Source organism: Xiphias gladius, chromosome 19 (genome assembly GCF_016859285.1).
Source record: "Xiphias gladius isolate SHS-SW01 ecotype Sanya breed wild chromosome 19, ASM1685928v1, whole genome shotgun sequence".
NCBI lineage: Eukaryota > Metazoa > Chordata > Actinopteri > Istiophoriformes > Xiphiidae > Xiphias > Xiphias gladius.
The window spans coordinates 16,033,004-16,051,444 of NC_053418.1; the positions used below are offsets into that span (position 1 = coordinate 16,033,004).

At 38.8% G+C, this 18,441-nt stretch overlaps 2 protein-coding genes across 3 annotated transcripts; one reads left to right on the top strand and one right to left on the bottom strand.

Annotated features, from left to right (window-relative positions):
* Positions 1-103: 103 nt before the first annotated feature.
* On the bottom strand, positions 104-5,895 carry p2rx2 (purinergic receptor P2X, ligand-gated ion channel, 2). 2 transcript variants are annotated; one of them, XM_040154907.1, is made up of 12 exons: positions 5,794-5,895; positions 4,226-4,361; positions 4,064-4,135; positions 3,867-3,942; positions 3,680-3,776; positions 2,855-2,935; positions 2,583-2,736; positions 2,225-2,355; positions 2,016-2,106; positions 1,863-1,928; positions 1,682-1,759; positions 104-648 (listed from the first exon to the last, which is right to left on the bottom strand). In XM_040154907.1, exons 2-12 carry the CDS (start codon positions 4,349-4,351, stop codon positions 550-552), a joined length of 1,071 nt encoding a protein of 356 aa, XP_040010841.1. In that variant the 5' UTR covers positions 4,352-4,361; positions 5,794-5,895; the 3' UTR covers positions 104-549. The 2 variants fall into 2 exon arrangements, with proteins under 2 accessions (XP_040010841.1, XP_040010840.1); XM_040154906.1 differs by lacking the exon at positions 5,794-5,895 and adding an exon at positions 4,996-5,258.
* On the top strand, positions 5,850-14,904 carry pes (pescadillo). Its single transcript, XM_040154904.1, has 16 exons — positions 5,850-5,961; positions 6,520-6,726; positions 6,946-7,025; positions 8,296-8,449; positions 8,663-8,772; positions 9,045-9,216; positions 9,347-9,436; positions 9,757-9,873; positions 10,256-10,333; positions 11,016-11,108; positions 12,360-12,490; positions 12,620-12,745; positions 13,171-13,355; positions 13,804-13,961; positions 14,053-14,220; positions 14,492-14,904. The coding sequence occupies exons 2-16, from the start codon at positions 6,703-6,705 to the stop codon at positions 14,564-14,566; spliced, it is 1,761 nt and encodes a 586-aa protein (XP_040010838.1). The 5' UTR covers positions 5,850-5,961; positions 6,520-6,702; the 3' UTR covers positions 14,567-14,904.
* The last annotated feature ends 3,537 nt before the right edge of the window (positions 14,905-18,441 follow it).

An 18,441-nucleotide genomic window follows, 5' to 3' on the forward strand; every position in this document is an offset into this window, starting at 1 on the left:
CTTTGTATCTTCTCATTATGCTGAACATGTCAGGTTAGAAGACAAAGGAAATGAATCAGTTAGTAACTGAAACTCAAGTTAGCAGAAAATTTTTATTTTCGGGTTGAATGTCTGCAATACATAGGCATAATTTGTATGGTTTGTAAATCTGTTTCTCATGACTACTCAAATATTCAAATATTTTTCTGCTATGAAATACTATTTGGTGAGTAAACGCATCCTCTAAGTGTTGTTACTGTCGTCTGACGAACAGGTTTCATTCCACTTTCAAACAGTGGAGGTCCATCAAGGCTTGAGGCGATAAATGAACTGAGCCCACTCCACAAGCAGAGACTTTGAGAGAACCAGCAGCTCTTTCAGAAGATGCCATCTGTCACTAGGTTCTCTGTCAGTATATTCCCCCCGACAACAGCACAGCAGGGTGGTCCATCGCTGAGCTTGTTGCAGAAACCTAAGAAACCACTCAGAGTTGCTGTTGTTGCCACAGTCGGTTGGATTTAGGGGAGTCAACACACTTGGCCAGTCAGGACTGAGGCAACTGTGACGACATCAGAGTGGTACACCGTCTGACAGGTCTGAATGGTTTGAGCCGTAGCTGCTGATGTAGCTGAGCTCTGTGGGCATGGGCACTGTGGGCTCCTTGATAACCTGCATAGGACAAATATCCTGCATTTAGAAATGATTTTGTTTACCCAAGAAGTTATTGAAATAGACATAAATACCTCTCAAACGATTCCCTGAATATGTTTACTCCATGGCTTATTTAAACTTAATCTATAATGAGGCAGAAGCAATGACTAGTGTTGTAGTTTGTGGCGCAGAGCTGCATACTGATTTCTGTGGAGGGGTTTAAGACATAATGCAGTAAAATACCTTGTGCATTTAACGTGAATCACATTTTAGCTTAACCTTTGCAACAACATGTGTTTGGCCTTTAGATCAGAGCCCCCTCTCCTGTGTTACAATTGATCTGGTTCCTTCTTCCAATTCTTTAAATGGGCAAGTAAAGAGCTTAATGGTGACAACACAAATCACCAAAAAAAAATTAACTTAAACTTTACCATACAGAACACAAAATATGCAGAAGATTTTTGAGACTTCTGCTGTCTGTTGTTTATCATTAATGAACTAGTGAATTATTTACTGAATTAAAAACTCAGTAGCTTCTTTTCATTTGGTAAGATGATGGTATTATTTACCTTTTTTGGACACAAAATAAATAATGGTACAGCAATAACAACATAATGAAGGAATACTAGTAACTCAGTTTTATGGACCAAAAATAGTAACTAATTTTAGAATTTATCATGTAATTATTAGTAATTATTAGCAATTATTAGTAATTTTGATCTTAAAAAATGAACTGTGTACTGTATACTCTGTGATTGAGAGTTATTCAGGTACTACATATTAACACATCATTAATTATCAGTTAGATTTGCCCCTAACTCAGTCCACTGTTACTGCTAATAATTTTGTGCATCATATTGTAATCAAGTTGTGTACTTAAATGGATCTGTATGTATTCTTAAAAACAGATTGTTGAGAATGTTTGAAAGTCATTACCTATTCTTTGTGAGATGAAAAACATTTAAAGATCAGCATCTCAAAACTGCCATGAACACAGATGCACCCATACAGTGTATGTGTTAAGATTGAATACAAGAGGCCTTTTACTCACTTCATCAAACTTTCTATCACTGTAGACTTCATTCTTGTCAATAAATGTCAGCATGATCCAGTCACAGATAATGGTACACTAGAAGGGGTGAAATGAAAGGAAAAAAACAGTTTGTGGTGCAAAGAGCATTAGCTGTCACTTCCAAGTCTCGAGATAAGAAAGAAATGTAGTAATTGCTCACAATCCCGACTGAAGTCATAGCAGTCACTGTGCTGATGATGGTTGGGATGGGACTGAATTTACCAGCCTGGAAAGAAATAACATGCAAATGATATAAAGACATTCACCACAGTAAGCAGAATATAAGGTGTAGTGATGATGGAGTATCACTTACATTTCCGTGAACAATGACATCCAGACGGATGCCATAGGCCTTGATCAGTGTCCGTGTCTCTACCTCATCCTTACTGTAATATTTGGCAAATCTGGACAGGTACCCGGAAATCATAAGGGTAAAAACAGGGAGACGTACCACAAGTCGAAGTAAAGACCACAGTTTAAAATACTGAACAGAAGAAGTCAGGGGTTGGCGCTGGAGCTCACCTGTAATAGTACCCAGAACTGGCCTGATCCTTTCGGAGATCAAGACGACGGAAGGAATATGTAGGTTTACAATGTGAAGGATCCAGGTCCAGGTTACACACCCAGTTAATGAAAACCCCTATTACACCACCCTGAGCAAAAACAGCATTGATCTTTCACATCTTAAGCAAAGCTACACGGTCACCTAGTAGGTCATTTTTAAAACATTTGTGTGCCAACTTTAAAACATCACAGAGACAGTATGTGTTGTGCATGATAAGGTATGTGTATAAAAAGACATTTTTCAACCATTTACACATTTTTAAAATCCGACATATTCATGAATCAAACCATTTTGCGATGCAGAAGTCATACTCACAGTCCTGCAGAGCTCCGTGAAATTCTCCCTGGCTTGATGTGCGATGTAGCCCAGGCGGAAGTTTGGACAGTAGGGCTCTTTCTCCTCATCATAATGACACTTATTGAGGTATTTCTGCATGTCACGCTTATTTGAGGCATCTTTGATGTTTCCCCTGCCAAAGATGAGACGAAAATTTCTTCTGAATTTCTGCCAAAAAAGCGAAAAGCATTGGCTCCAGTGTGTCTGTGTGTGTGTGTGTGTGTGTGTGTGTGTGTGTGTAGGTACTTTACCTCAGCACTTTGAATTTGGGGAAGTGGATAGAGTTCCTGATGAACACTGTAAAGTTGATGGCCTCCACTAATGCTGGTTCACTGTTAAAGACACCAAATAATCACAGTTGCCTTAAAACTAGAAGCACATCGTCTCATAATCCATCCATGGGTCTAACTGTTATTTATGGCAGTGGCTCCCAACCTCTTTGGCTTGCGACCCCTTAAAACCAAGCTTTGTCTTCTTGGGACCCCTCGTAACAGGTTGCACATGGTGGCCAATTCAACCAAAGAGTAATTCTTCTTTCTCAGAATGTATTTTTAAATACTTTTTTAAATGCCTGATGATCTAAAAATATCCAGTAATACACAAGCAGAAAGCAAAGATGAGAAAAAAAATGTGAACAAATAAATAGAATTTTATGTATCAGAAATATGATTCTTCTGATTTTCTTACTCTCTTAATCATTTGTGACCCCTCAAATTTATCTTGTGCCCATTTGGGGCATCCTGGGAACCACTGCTTTATGGTGTATCATCTTTTTTCTGATTTGTAATCACTGTCATTGAATTTGTTGTCTGTTGCTTCCAGTAAAACATTAAGAGGCTGGAACATTATAAACAGTTTATTTGACCAATTCATAAATTAACTTTTATCCCAGATATAGGGATCTGTCATTAAGTTGCCTCTTAACAAGGTTTTGGGTACTTGGTACAAGGTACTTTAGGATTTTACCCAGTCTTCCTGGTCCACTCAGACCTTATATGGACTATTGGGTGTTCCAAATAAACCAGACTTGAACTTGACGAATCATCTTGGTGGTGTTTACCTATCACCTGTCTTACCGTACTACAGCGTACTCCTCAATAGGACACCAAGTTTGGATCTCACAAGTTTTGAAGGTGTGGTTGTAGTATGGAACACATCTGCCGGTCCTTCTGCCTGTAAGGAAGTGTTTAAAACAGAGAAGAACTGTGGTAAATACAAACCAGCCAGGCATGAAAAAAATCTTGTGAGAAATTAAAACAGTACCATGGCCATCAAAGTCAACCTCCCCCTGGACGCAGTCAGAATCTGTTGTACAGTTGGCTCTGGCAACTTTGAAATACTAGGGTGAAGAAAGACAGATACTCAGTCGTAGGAAAATATAGGAGTCTGTGTAACTGATATACTTAAATAAAAAATTAAATTGTATTTTCCTGCATACTAGGCTTTAGTTGACCTCTCACCTCGGCGCAGGTCCCTTGCCTCTGATCATACGTGACTTCTCGTCTCAATATTGTACTAATCACATCACCACCCTATGAAGAAAATGTACAAAAAAATGCTGCTGACAGAGTATATTCGGTGAGAGTATATTGTTTATGCTACGCCATTTATTCTCAACTCACCTCTGAGGGTCGAGCGTACTCCACAGTGTCCAGGATGTTGTCTCCATGAACTGCTGTACCTTTCATGAGAGTGTAAACTGAGCTCTCTGGGCGGGTTTCACTCTCCTGGTATGCTTTCTGACTCATAAAGACATACCTTCAGGATAATAGAACAGACAGCAGCAATATCACATTTTCTGTTATGACATCAATTTTTATTGGAGGTATCATGTTACCCTGGATCTTTTCAGCCCTCTTTGGTGAAGCCAAGGAAGGATGAAAAGATAACACACATCAACCATATAACTGAAGACATCTATTCTAAGAAATAATCTACGATTTTAAACAATAAGATGAATAATACAATCTTCACAAACTCCTAATCTATCAAAACTGCTCTGCTCACATCTAATAACATGTCTGATGATGGAGAGAGAGATTCCACCATACTTTTTGTCATCAGTTATGTTTCCATCAATTATACTGTTTATTTGTTTCTAGTTAACTGCAAACGGGACACATTTCCTCTCCACAAAAATGCAATTTATAGTTTTGAGAATTTAAAGTCACAGTGCTTTTTTTTAATCCTCATACACTCTCTTTACACACAAAAGCATATTGCTTGGGAATTAAGATTTTATACTTTACTGTAATTCCTAAAAGAAGCACACATCCGATAATACAATATGTAGAAAAGTCAACAAATTGAAGTAACCAAAGCATTTGAATTTCATAGATTGTCCCTTTTAACACATAAACCAGACATGCAAATACACAAACTTGAAGCTTACCAGATGAAATAGGTTATCACAAGAAACTGAACGCCCCTGTAAATGACTCCAAGAGTTCTGTTCTTAACCACCATCACCTTAGGTGTCTCATAGTCCCAGAAACTAAGAAAATACTCCTTTATAAACTCACGTAGTCCCATGATGAACTTGTGAAATGCTTCACACATATTCGCTGTGAAGTCTAATATCTATGTGATTCTATCTCTCTGTATCTAGCTTTATATTTCTCTCAGTCTCTGCTCCTCCTCAGGTCCAGTCTGCATCTCTCTGAAGTATCCCTGTCACCAGTGAGGGTGTGGGGAGAGGAAAAGGGGGTGGGGTTCGGCTTTGGTTGAATCATGCATTTCCTTTTATGTTAGTTTATTCTGATGATTGAACTGCCCAATGATGTTTCTAGTTGATCAGACTTAAAATCTGAATAAGGTGGCAACAGTTCTGCACACGAGCTCATTTTGCTGGCATTTAAAAGCCTTTGCCTCTGAATAGGTTGAAAATGTTTCTGGCTGGACCTCAACTGCTGGGCCAGCCCTGTTAAAGGCACATTTCCCAGACTGAGTGACTGACAGGCAGACTGAGTGTTAAATTTACACCACTGGTCAGCCGAGTGCTGATGTTGCACCACTGGCCGTTGCTTTTTCAAAATTAATAGGCGCAAGCCGTTTCTATTGCCTCTTCAGGGGGTTGTTTACTGGCAGTGTTGCCAACTTAGCGCCTTTGTAGCTAGATTTAACGACTTTTTACACACTTTTAGCGACTTTTCTTCAAAAAGCGACGAATCTAGCGACTTTTTGGACAAACCTTAGCTACTTTCCGTAGAAGAGAGTCGCCAGTTTTGCCCCGCGAGCGCCAGGTTGGCCTTTCCCACTGCCGGTACACCTCTCTGTGCGTCTCATTCAGTTGACGGCACGGCAGCTGACACAGATGTGAACGAGCTTCTAACTTTCTCTCTGAGCGATCATTTTAAATGTAAATATAGCCGACACCACATCACAGCCGTTGTCTTTAACTTATGTGTATGGTGATTTTGTCAGGCGACATTGCGGTTATAAAATCAAGATTTTAGCATTGCAGAGCAGCAGCTTGGAAATGGCTTTGAAGTGACTGCTGGGTTACAAGTAGTCTTAATGGGCCACGTTTTAATCACTATTTCATACTTGTTCTGTTGTCTGACAACAGAAACAAAAACGTATGAATGAGAACAGCTTTATTGGGAATTCGGCTGTATTAAATTATTGTATATGTGAGCACAGCGGGTAGGAGACAAGCAAACAGGTAAGGGGCGGCCCAGCCACATACTAGGTTTTGACCCAGTCTTATATATTGTTCCCTGTCTTGTTCTAAAATTGCAATAAAAATTTAAAAATAATTATTTTAGAGGCATTTCCGCAAGATAAATGCAATGTAGTGCAGTGTAGATATTTACTGAAACGGATGTGGATGTGCATTAATATACAACAATGGTTTAAAAGTCAAAAAGATAGTGAGCTTTGGTTTTTGTTTATTTGCCTTCCGTTTTTTAAACAGGCGGACAAACGACCAAACTCTGGGTCCTGGTTGCTGCTCGCTCCGCCTCCTCTGCGCATGTCAACCGACACGTGCATCTGCTGCGTCTGGTGGTAGCTGACATTGTGTACACCATTGAACTGCGTAATTTGTAGCTAATTAAATTACCCTAACCTTGAGTGAAGGATCGCATATTGGCTGTAAATGGGAGGTCTTCAAAAGAAAAAGGTAAGATTCGATGTCGTGCTAATGTCAGGCTCGGGCACATTAACAGCGATAGCAACCTGGCTAGCTAGTTGGCTAACGGGGCTAGCTGAAGTTTGTTTTTTCTGAATCAGTGTTGATACAACTGAGCATGTGAAGTTACTGTATCTTGTAAGCCCGACCATGAAATAAGGTCATATGTTTTGTGGGACTTTAATACCAGCGTCTGTTTTTGTTTTCCAGTTTGAGAGGGGCTCTGCCACCAACTACATCACCAGAAATAAAGCTCGTAAGAAGTTACAGCTGAGCCTCCCGGACTTCAGGTAACGTTACAGCGCTCAGTGTGAGAGGGCTTCTGTCGTGGTTTCTGTGATCTTTAAATCTACATACACTCAATCTACAGTTTATTAGGTTCACATAGTTAACATTAATTCCCTCTGATACAACAGTCCTGCAATAAATCCTACCTTCAGGATGGTTATAATGTTCAGTTATTGTTAAAACTGCTTTAGAGAGGTGTTGATTCAATGATGGTCGTTTTGAGAGCTGTAGTTTGATGCTGATGAATTGTGTTGCATTATACTGTTTTAAAAAAATACTTTGTCCATCCTATTTGTATCAAGAGTTATACCGAGAGTGAAACACCTCTCACTATAATGCAACACAATTCAACAACGCCACAAACTGCAGCCTTTGAATTGGCCACAAAGTTGAACGGACACCTCTCTAAACGACAAATGCTCAACATTGTAGACCTCATGAAGGTAAGATGTATTGCAGGGCTGTTTAGTCAGACCAAATTAGTTTTAGCTTGATGGAGTTAGTAAACTGGAAGCTGAATGTATACTGACAATTAGCACATTTTCTGAAGATTTTACTAAAAAATGATTTAGAGGCAAAATAACCCGAAGGGAATGTATTATCTGTGGCTAATCCTGTCAATTAAATATTTTAAAAATCAAGGTAAATCCTCTAAATCAAAAATGTCCATAAAGCAGTCTGCAATGGCTGACTACAACTGAATATTAAAGTTATTGTTTACTTGGTATAAAAAATAAAGAAAAATCTGTAATGGTTGACACAGTTCTATAATCTCATGATATTAAGGATGTGCCAAAGATCAATTATTATTATCATTAATGTCAGAAAATAGTGAAAAATGCCCAACACAATTTTTTTAACCCCAAAATGACACCTATCAGTTTAACACAATACAATTACAGCTGCAACTAACAGTTATTTTCATTATCGATTATCTGCCGATTATTTTTATTTTCAATTTATTGTTTTTGTCTATAAATATACCAGTAAAGTACCAATAGTAAAGAGTGCCTGTTATAATTTCCCACAGCCCAAGGTGACATCTTCAGATGTCTTGCTTTGTCTGAAAAATCTGATGTTTGACAAATTTCTATCATCTCATGTTATTTGGGCTGCACCAAAGATTATTTTCATTAATGATTAATCTGTACACTATTTTTTTTTCCCCCAAAATTTAGAATTGGTTCTGAATCAGGATGCCTGGTTGGCAAGACAAACTCAGAAATCAGCCATGTCAAAGACAAATAATTCCTGATCTCTCTCGGATTTCAGGCGACTATGCATCCTCAAAGGCATCTACCCTCATGAGCCCAAGCACAAGAAGAAGGTGAACAAGGGATCCACAGCCCCAAGGACCTTCTACCTCCTCAAAGATATCCGCTTTCTGCTGCATGAGCCAATTGTTGGCAAGTTCAGAGACTACAAGGTATTAAAGGCATATTTTCCCTATTTTTTTTCAAATAGCTGATTTCGTTGATTTGGTTAATTTGGGAAAATGTCTTCATTTAATTGTATTTGTTTTGTTGTGGATAAATGGCTTTCTCCCTTACAAACAATGCAAATCAAATTATTTTTAACTTGAGGGAAGTCAGTCTGTGTCTGTCACTTATCCTACTGACAAATTGTTTTATCTCAACAGGTATTTGTTCGCAAACTTAAGAAGGCTTATGGAAAAACAGAATGGTCTGCAGTGGAGAGACTGAAAGAGAACAAGCCCACCTATAAATTGGACCACATCATCAAAGAAAGGTGAGACGGCCTTATTCTCCACACTCACCATAGGAGGGCATAGTTGAGCTTAGCTGATTTTTCTCTGTCAAATTAAAGGAGGTAGTATTAGTAGAAATGACTAGGTAAGTGTGTGTTTTGTTTTGTTTTTTTGTTTTTTTGTCAGCAGTTTAAGAGCTTAATTAACAGATTTTATTTTAATTTGTTTTGTTTTTTTTGCTAGGGTAAGAGATTCTAAAGAAATCGTATTGTATCAAGCTGTATTCCCTCACTGCTGCTCCTTTATGTGACAGGTACCCCACCTTTATTGACGCCCTCCGTGATATAGACGACTCCCTCTGCATGTGCTTCCTCTTCTCCACCTTCGCCCGAACAGGAAAATGCCACGTGCAGACAATCCAGCTTTGCAGACGTCTCACTGTGGAGTGGATGAACTATGTGATCACAGCGCGTGCTCTCAGAAAGGTGCCAGTGCAACCATCAGACTTTTTTTTTTTTTGTTTGACATATAAACAAAATAGGGGTTATATTTATATGACTTGAGTTCATTATCCTCTGTTCTGCAATTTACGAAACACTTGTCTTTTCCTGATAGGTTTTCATCTCCATCAAGGGAATATATTATCAGGCTGAAGTGATGGGACAGCTCATTACATGGCTGGTGCCGTATCAGTTCTCCCATGATGTAAGTGCAAAATGATGAAATGTTGTCCATAGTGATTAAGCCGATAACAAGCAGTCATGTTATAATTATGGGATTACACTGAAGGTTGACACAGCTCTGTCACCATTTGAACCCATCATAAAGTCAACAAAACAGTGTTGCTGTCATACACAAAAATTTTAAGTCAGTGTGGTCTGATGGATAACAGACTATTAAAATTAGTTCACTGACTGCCCCCGCTGTTTGTGATCTCCAGGGATTAAAAATTACAATAAATATTTGCACTCAAATTTATAAATTTTACCATTGAGACTTGGGACAACTATTTTTTGCCTTTTCAGCACCCAACAGATGTTGACTACAGAGTAATGGCAACTTTCACAGAGTTGTACACCACTCTTCTGGGGTTCATCAACTTTAGACTCTACCATTCCCTCAACCTGCTCTACCCACCAAAGGTATTTTGGACTCTGAAAATATCACACAGACTTTTCTATATATATGTACATATTACTTTTAAGGCCTTTAAGGTGATCAGTATAGACAAAATTTATACGCAATAATTGTGACAGTATGTACAGTGATTTTACTCAAAAATTAATTCAGAGGTCACATTCATTAAATTGATTCTAATGGCTATTTTGTATTTAAGACTAAAATCTTAAATTTTCCAAACATGTATATAAAATCTATTATTGTGAAAGATTTCAGTAAGATTCAGCTTGTGGCGATTATAAAGTTATAAAGAATGATACTGCATGATTACAGTTGGGATTTATGACTATTTGGTCACCTGTTGGCAAACTTGTGCTCTGTTTAATGTCATCCCTCCTTTTGCAGCTGGACAGTAAATCCGAGTCAGAGCTGAAGGAAGAGAATGAAGAGGACTATGCCTTGAATTCAGAATGCTACTTAGAGGTGAGGCCCTTTTTATCTTGAACGGTTTTAAAAGGAGCCATTAATCTATCTATTTTTTAAATATGCATTTCTTAGGTATCAGCCTTAACCTCCTTACAACGGAATAGTTGGTTGGTGGAATATTGTTTTTGATACTCATAGCATTGACAAATGGCATCTTATCACAGTGAGGTCCGTGGATCAAGACATTATTTCTGATACACACTGAGCTGGAACTTTAAAATGTAATTTTTCAACACTGAGCAGCATAACTAAAATTCTACTCATCTACTTGTATTGGGGCGGAGGCAGAAACGTCAGACGCAGATGTCAATACCTGGACAAATAAATACTATCTACACTGGTAGATACCACTAGTCAGAAGTGACAAAATATCTTTTTGTAAATTGGAAATAGACTCAAGACATGCACTTTAAGTATTCTTATATTTTTGTTATAACTACAGTCCAAACCATAAGTATTTGGACATTTATACTTTTTTTTTTTTTTTTTTTTCTCCACGCACTGGATGCAACATTAAAGTGCCAAGTCTCAGCTTTAATTTGAGTAGGTTTACATCAATATAGAAAAATCTGTGTGGGAGATACAGCCATCGAGACATTCATATATTTCCCTTCCACTTCTTTAACATATAATAAAATGAGAGATTGTTGCTCTAACCGTGTTTTTTTTGGCCTTGCAGAAACTGTCAGCTCTGAGTGCCAGTCTGGCACGGGTGGTTTCTACTGCAGAGGAGGAGGAAGAGGCTGAACCTGACCAGTTTCCTATCGAAGGGGTAAGAAAACCAGTTCGCAAAGTATGAGTCAGTGCATCTTATCGTTTTTAAATATACTAAGAATAAAACATTGATGTCATAGACATCATACTAAGATGTGTCATCAAAACATGCAGAAAAACAACACTCAAATTAATTGGTCTCTGAGGGCAGAGGTCACATCTTTGTCAGAGGTGTCAAAGCTTTTGGAGATGTGAGACTGGGGATTACAGCTTCATGTTTGGTTGCTAAAGATGAAGTCTCTCCCACCCTTTGAAGCTTGTTTTACCCAACTGGTTTGAGGTTCTCAACTTTGGCCTCGTTCCGACACAGGACTTTCCAGGAACCCAGAAACCTTTAGAGGAACTTAGAAACATTACCTGGATTTCAACAACATGAGCCTATTCCCAGTTTTGGTTCTCAAGTCCCTGAGAGTTTGTCAGTGTTGTTCTTCCCTGATGGGCCAAATGCAAGCATGAAGATTGCTGCAAAATGTGTTCATCATTCTTTCAGGCTTTGCGCAGTAGTGAACTCAAAGAACTACTCAGTGACTCCAACAAAACACCAGCTTCCTAATCCTTCATTGATTTGATTTCACTAATTTTCACGGTTCCTCATAAGTAGTGGAAATGAGAACACAAATGCAGTAAACAGACTTTTAGTCCCTGAGTTTAGCTCCTAAGGCTTCTTAGTTCTTGGGACAGGATGAAAATGCTGTCCCAAGACTTTGGTTGTATTTCTTTTTTGGGTATCATTGTTATTACAGGACTGACTTCATTGAAATAATTTTTCTGTTGTTGTAGGTCTTGCAAAATGGTATCAAAAGTAGTAGTAGTAGTCACAATAAATTCATGGGGGTCTTTTGCCTTAATACATTTAGTATTTTCAATGGGCACTTCACTTAATTTATATAGACACCAAACACTCCTGAGCTTTTGTTGCAGTGTTTTTTTTTTTTTTAAATTTATTTTTTTTAACCTTATCAATGGGTTTGAGGTATCTACCTTTTTGGTGTCTACCTGCACTATTTCCCTTACTTTAATCGTTTGTCTGGTACCCCAGTCCATGTACAAGTAAGAAATAATTCACCAAACTCAACAAACAGTAACTGTTAGCACATTTTTGAAAGTGATTTTTAAATAAAAGCCTTAAATGCTGTATTTGAGGATAATTTTAAATGTCATGCCCTCTTGTGGCACAGCACTCATGGGACTAAAAGACACCATGACACACAAAATCAATAAATGTTTTCATTTTAATGCTTTTCTACAGGAGGACCTGGAAAAGATGGAAGAAAAAGAAAAGAAACAGAAAGAGCAGGAAGCCCAGAAAAAGCTTTTTGAGGGCCTCAAGTTCTATCTCAACAGGGAGGTGCCCAGAGAGTCACTGGCTTTTGTCATCAGGTGAGTGAGATCTGCTGCAGTGAAACTCTATCACAGAGCAATTTACAAGCAGAAATAAACAACCCTTATAAACCTCAAACTGATGCAAATCCTTTTTTTAAATCTTTTTTTTATTGATGCTGCCTCCAGGTGTTTTGGTGGTGAGGTGTCCTGGGACAAGTCTGTTTGCATTGGTAGCACATATGAGGTGACAGATGAGACCATCACACATCAAATTGTTGACAGACCCAACATCAACAAACAGTATATCAACAGGTAATGGAATGTTGTGGTTTTCTTTGTTTTTTCAAATTTTCTTGCTTTACAAAAATTAGCACACATCACTTTTTATACAGCAAATGAGATTTATAGTATATGTCCGAATCCTGAATCCTAAATACAGGAAGTCTCTGCTGATTGATTGAGAGAGAGCATTTCCTCTCTCTTTGTACATCGCCATATCCTTTACAATGCCTCCTTTCAAAGTCAACTTTCTGCTCTCTTGCCTCCAAGCAACCCCTTCATTGTGTTTGACAAACCATGTCCTCTTTCTTTGCCAGCTCCCTCATATATTTCTTTAGCAAACAGGAAATAATCCTCACCAAAGAGTGAGATAATTGCTTATTATGTCATATTAGAACAGGAATATACAAAACTTGTTGGCTTCATAAGAGGCTAATTACAGAACCTTGTTGTTTCAGGTACTATATCCAGCCCCAGTGGGTGTATGATTGTATCAATGCCAAAATACTCCTGCCTGTGGAGGACTACTTCCTCGGAGTGACTCTGCCCCCTCACCTCTCTCCGTTTGTGGAGGAGAAGGATGGCGACTACATGCCCCCCGAAAAAGTGAAGATCATGGCCTTACAACGGGGAGAAAAACCTGGTAGGAACTGAGGCATTTATCTGACGTCTCAGCTTTCATACTCTGTGTATATAAAAACTTTTCACACGTTTTTTCACGTTTTATTGCGTTACAGCATTGAATCTCTGTTATTATAATTAGGATTTAGATGTATTTAGCTTACTATTAATGGTCAAGCCTTGAGTACACACGGGTGAGTGCTATTCAGTTATGCAACCTCTAGAAGCAATTGGCTGCACCAGTAATAGATTAGGTGCATTAATTTAATGGGAGGGGGGTAAATGTGAAATCAGTCATGTTGCATTTGCTATTTGTGTTAAATTTAGATCAGTTTGAAATTTGGTACTAAATAATTTTTTTCTGTTTTGATCGGTCCTAAAAATCTTTGGTGCAACCACTGCAAGTCCAAGTCTAAATGAGGTTTCAGAGATCATGAACACAAATTTTTTTTTTTTTTTTCCATCATCAGTCCATGAACAGGAGGATGACGATGAGGAAGAAGGAGAGGATGATGATGAGGGTGAGGATGAAGAGGAGGAGGATGACAACGAGGATGAAGAGGACGATGACGCAGAGTCAGAAGAGAAGAACCTTAAGAAGATGGAAGAACAAAGATCTCAGGGCAAGGTAAGAGATTTATGATCCCTTCTCCTTGCTACTTTCATCTCCTGTTTTTTATAAACTTTGGAGCCTTTATCGACTCGTCTCCTCCTCTTAGTCTCTGCAAGTTAAAGTGACGCCTGGGAAAATGAAGGTACAAAACCCAGCACGCCTGGAGCAGGAAGAGAAAGCAGAGGAGAAACGTCTTGCCATCATGATGATGAAGAAAAAAGAAAAATACCTCTATGACAAAATCATGTTTGGAAAGAAAAGAAAAATCCGAGAGGTTTGTTTCACTGTGCTATTGATTGAGTATGGATTCATGTGTAGATAACATTGTGTGCAGCTTTGTTAATAGATGGAATTTGTACAGTTTTAACATTGGATCCTTTATTTTTCCATATCTGCTACCTTATCATGGGCCGAGAATTTTTAACAGTATTGTGTGGTTGCTATGTAAAGAACATGCAAACCCTCTGAGTTCACTGACCTCCAAAATGCCAGTGTGACTGGTATTGAGAATCTGTTCATAAACTGCATTCATTTGCTTCTTACAGGCTAACAAGCTTGCTGCCAAGAGGAAGGCGTATGATGATGCTGAAAAAGCAAAGAAGAAAAAGGCCCGAAAATAACTCATCTGATGATGTCTACTTCAGACAGACTTTATGTATTTAACTTCATGAGGTAGAGTGCGTTACAGGTTGCCATGTCATAAAACCTGCGAGTGGATAAGACAGCTCTGTGAGGCAGTTACATGCTCTGTGACGTTGGCACGATAAGCTCTGCATAATTTCAAACTGTAATGCAGGATGTGGCTTATGCTAACAGTGTAATTATTAATGTAAAAGTGACTGTCTACATTTTGTTTGGATGAACTCTACTATTCTACATTACACAAGGTATTCCACTTTATTTTAAAATCTGTACTTATAAATGACCTGCATTTTAAAGTAAAAACACAATGTCTTAAGCCTGTTACTTGTGATCTTGCAATATAACTATTTGCTCAGCTGCTGTTGGTCCTTCACACTGCACCACTGGGTGGTATATTCAAGGATTGTTTATGCTTCAAGCAAGCCGTTAGTCTTGATGAAAATGAGCAGCCCTCAGGTATCACTTCTCACAGCTGTGTGTGGATCAGAAGAGATACAAGAAATACAATATGTCCCACAAAACCCAAGAATCCACTTGTGCAGAGGACAGAGGCTGAGGTTATGAGCTGCTGTTGGTGGTTCATCTTGACTGATTGGTCCACACATAAGCAGTGGGTGTTGATGACGAAGGACCATAAGCCCCTCTGCCCCCTAAGATGCTGCTGTGATCCTGGTGGGCCAGAGGCCAGCCCAGTCATGCCCCGCACTCCTCAAGCTCCTCATTCAGTTTGACATACTCCCTGCCCCATTCCACGCATGCCCACCCAGTCCAGGTCTCGGCCTGGCACGCGGGCTGCCTGCAGGCAAAGGCACGCCCTGCTCAACAAAAGCAACAGTGTTGGGCCTGAGCATTACGACTGTGAGACGAGCAGCACAAATGCAGTGTTTCTTCCAGGAATCAGGGCTGTGATGTGGAAAGAGACCGGGTGCTCACGGGTACTGTAATGGATGAGGCATTATGACCACATATTGCTACATCATGGAACACAGAGCCAAATAGACTAGTCCCTCGTGGTTGAATGTTCATTTTATTCTCTATTGAAGTCTGTGCTGTCTTGCACAAGAGAACGGTGGTTTGACAAGCATAAGATACTGTGCACTGAATCATTATTAACATTAGTTGTATATGCACAAATTGCCATAAAGGATTTTTGAGGAAATAAGATAAATTATTTATAAATGGGGAAAAGAAAAAAATATTTCAAGCATATACACAGTATTGTCGCATGACAGTATACGCTGTGCAGTTTTCTTAGTTTGCTTAGATAATTGTCTCATCTGTGGTGCAAAATTTAATAGCTATTCTGTGTACATTCGTCCTCAGCGCATATAGAGAAAGCTTGCTAAATAAGCATTTCAAACAATACTGACATAGAGCAGTCTTGATCAAGTGGTACAATTAGATCCTTTGTGCTTTGGCTTTCTGCATTTGTTCTTTTTATGCTGTTTTGCACCCCTCCTATCAGCTTGCAGCCCAGACTCCAGTGTCTGCACTCAATAGCCCTCTGTATGTAGACACAGAATGGGTACTATACAGCTTCTCTCTTCCCTCTTTCTTTCTCCTCTCCCTCCCTCCCTCCATCTCTCCCACCCTCCCCTCTTTTTTGCACTCAATGACAAGTGCACATCCCCTGACAGAGGGCCTGACGTCACAGGTGGCTAGTTGAGCCTCCCTGCAGTGCTTTAATCAGCGAGATCAGTTTTGGAATTGAAAGTTGAGGGGGAGGCGGCAGGTAGCACGAGGTATTAGGTGTGCATGCAGAGAGGTGGAGTGAAAGAGGAGAAGAGGAGCAGCAACCAGATGAATGAGCTCCATAGCACTGGACATGTGATAAGGGGAGCGTGGGACTGTGCTGGGTCTACAACAGTATGTGTATGTTGAGATCAGACATAAGAGCAGCTATAGAAGGGAGATCGACTTGTGTTAGTCCTCTGGAAGTGGATGGAAAGGCAGAAGACAATGCAGCTGGCCAAGAAACTCTCCCATTAGTTTTTCTTTGGATTTATGCATGAGGGTAAGAACTCCTCCAGTCTTTTGAATGTTTTCTCTCCGAAATGATCTTATTTTGTGATTTGTAATATTGATAATATGATCCTTACATGTTAGAGAAAACAAGATATTTAAGACGTTACACTTGCTAACACCTTCAGCTATGTCACAAGGAAAGCAGTTCAACATAATCTCAAATCCAGTTGTGTTTACTCTTAATCTTTACTCTTAAAACACTATTACTCTTGATCTGCTGAGTTCCTATTATACCAGAACAGTAAATAAATCTCTCTCTAGGTTTGGTGTGCAGTCATACAAAGCTCAGGGTAAACATTTTCAGGCTAAATGTGGGCTGTAACATTGTCTTCTGATGAGTAGGTGAGAGGCCATTTCAGGGTCATGGTTAAAGTTATACTAATATACATCCCGCAAGGACATACATTTAGGCAACATGGCATTTTTGGGGGGAAACTTGAGCAAACAGTGATATCGGCTAGCCTCAAAAATAACATTGCCTTTTGTTTGTCCCAAAGGATCTCGGGTTTTGACAGTATTGCTGTAAAATTCACTACACATTTGCAGGCCAAACTGTTCCACCTGAATTAGCCTTGTTCTCAAATGTCTCAGATTCAAAGTTGCTTCTGATGGCAGAGAGAAAGCTTTCTCATATGCCTCCATAATAGCCCCTTCATGGAGTCCAGACAATGAACAGAAATAGCCCTTTTAGCTGTGTTTGGAGAGTAATGTTTGTATAATGCTTTGATGATAAGACAGCCTAAATTGTAACTACGGTTCAGGGGACTAAGGCACACGTAAATCAAGCCAACATGAGGGCTTCAGACATCTACCTCAAACCATAACTCCAAAACTGGACTAAATCCAAAAAGTGAATAATAAATAACACATGAGTAGGCTGGGATTAAGTCTGGATTTTTCAACAGGTAAAAAGTTTCACATTTACATTTCAGAATGGCTCCACTAAAACTCTGGTGTGTGATTTACAAACACGATCGTGACCGAAAGCATTGTAACTTCAGTTATTATCCGTAAGAGAAAAGGAGGGAAATGTCTCATCACCATATCAGATGATGGACGACACACCCAGTTCCAGACGCAGAGACACACAAATAAATTTTAAAAAAAGTAAACACTGGGTTTAATTTGAATTGGGGTATCTCAGATTTTCTGTCTTTGACTTCAAAACTGTAACGTAATGAGTTACACGACTCAGTTGAGAGTTGAAAGTGCTTATCTGTCAGCCAAATCTCTACACTTTATGTTGCTCGCAGTGGTGGAAATTAAGTAAGTACATCTGCTAAAGTATGTTACTGTAGATTTCTGCACTTCTACATTTTGGAGCGAAAAATTGTGGTTTTTGCCGCACTGCTTTATTTGACAGCTCTAGTTACTATTTACATTGCAGACTAAGATTTTTACCAAAAATTATAATTTATTTTTTTTAAAAATCATGAAATAAAAATATGTAATATAAATATATAAAAATTAAAAAATATCCATAAAAAAGAGCATAAAATACAATGAATTGTTTAAGATTAAACCAGTAATTGGTCTGAACCTTTCTGGTGTGACTCCTACAAAAAAGCAGTGTCTGGTTGGGGTCCCTTGTCCCATGTCTCAAGGGTGAGTAGTTAGCAGATCCACTTAAGTCAAATTTCCGCTTTTAATTTCAATAACTGTTTTGAGGTTAAAATGGGTTAAAAAAAATCTATTTCACAAAAAAAGCAAAGATTATGAGAAACATCTGAAAGAATTGATTTTTTGTGTCTGAACTTTGTTTTTTCTTCTTTTCTCTTCTCTTTTTCAACTCACAACTGTTCAGATTTATCTTTTGACCGTTTAGAGA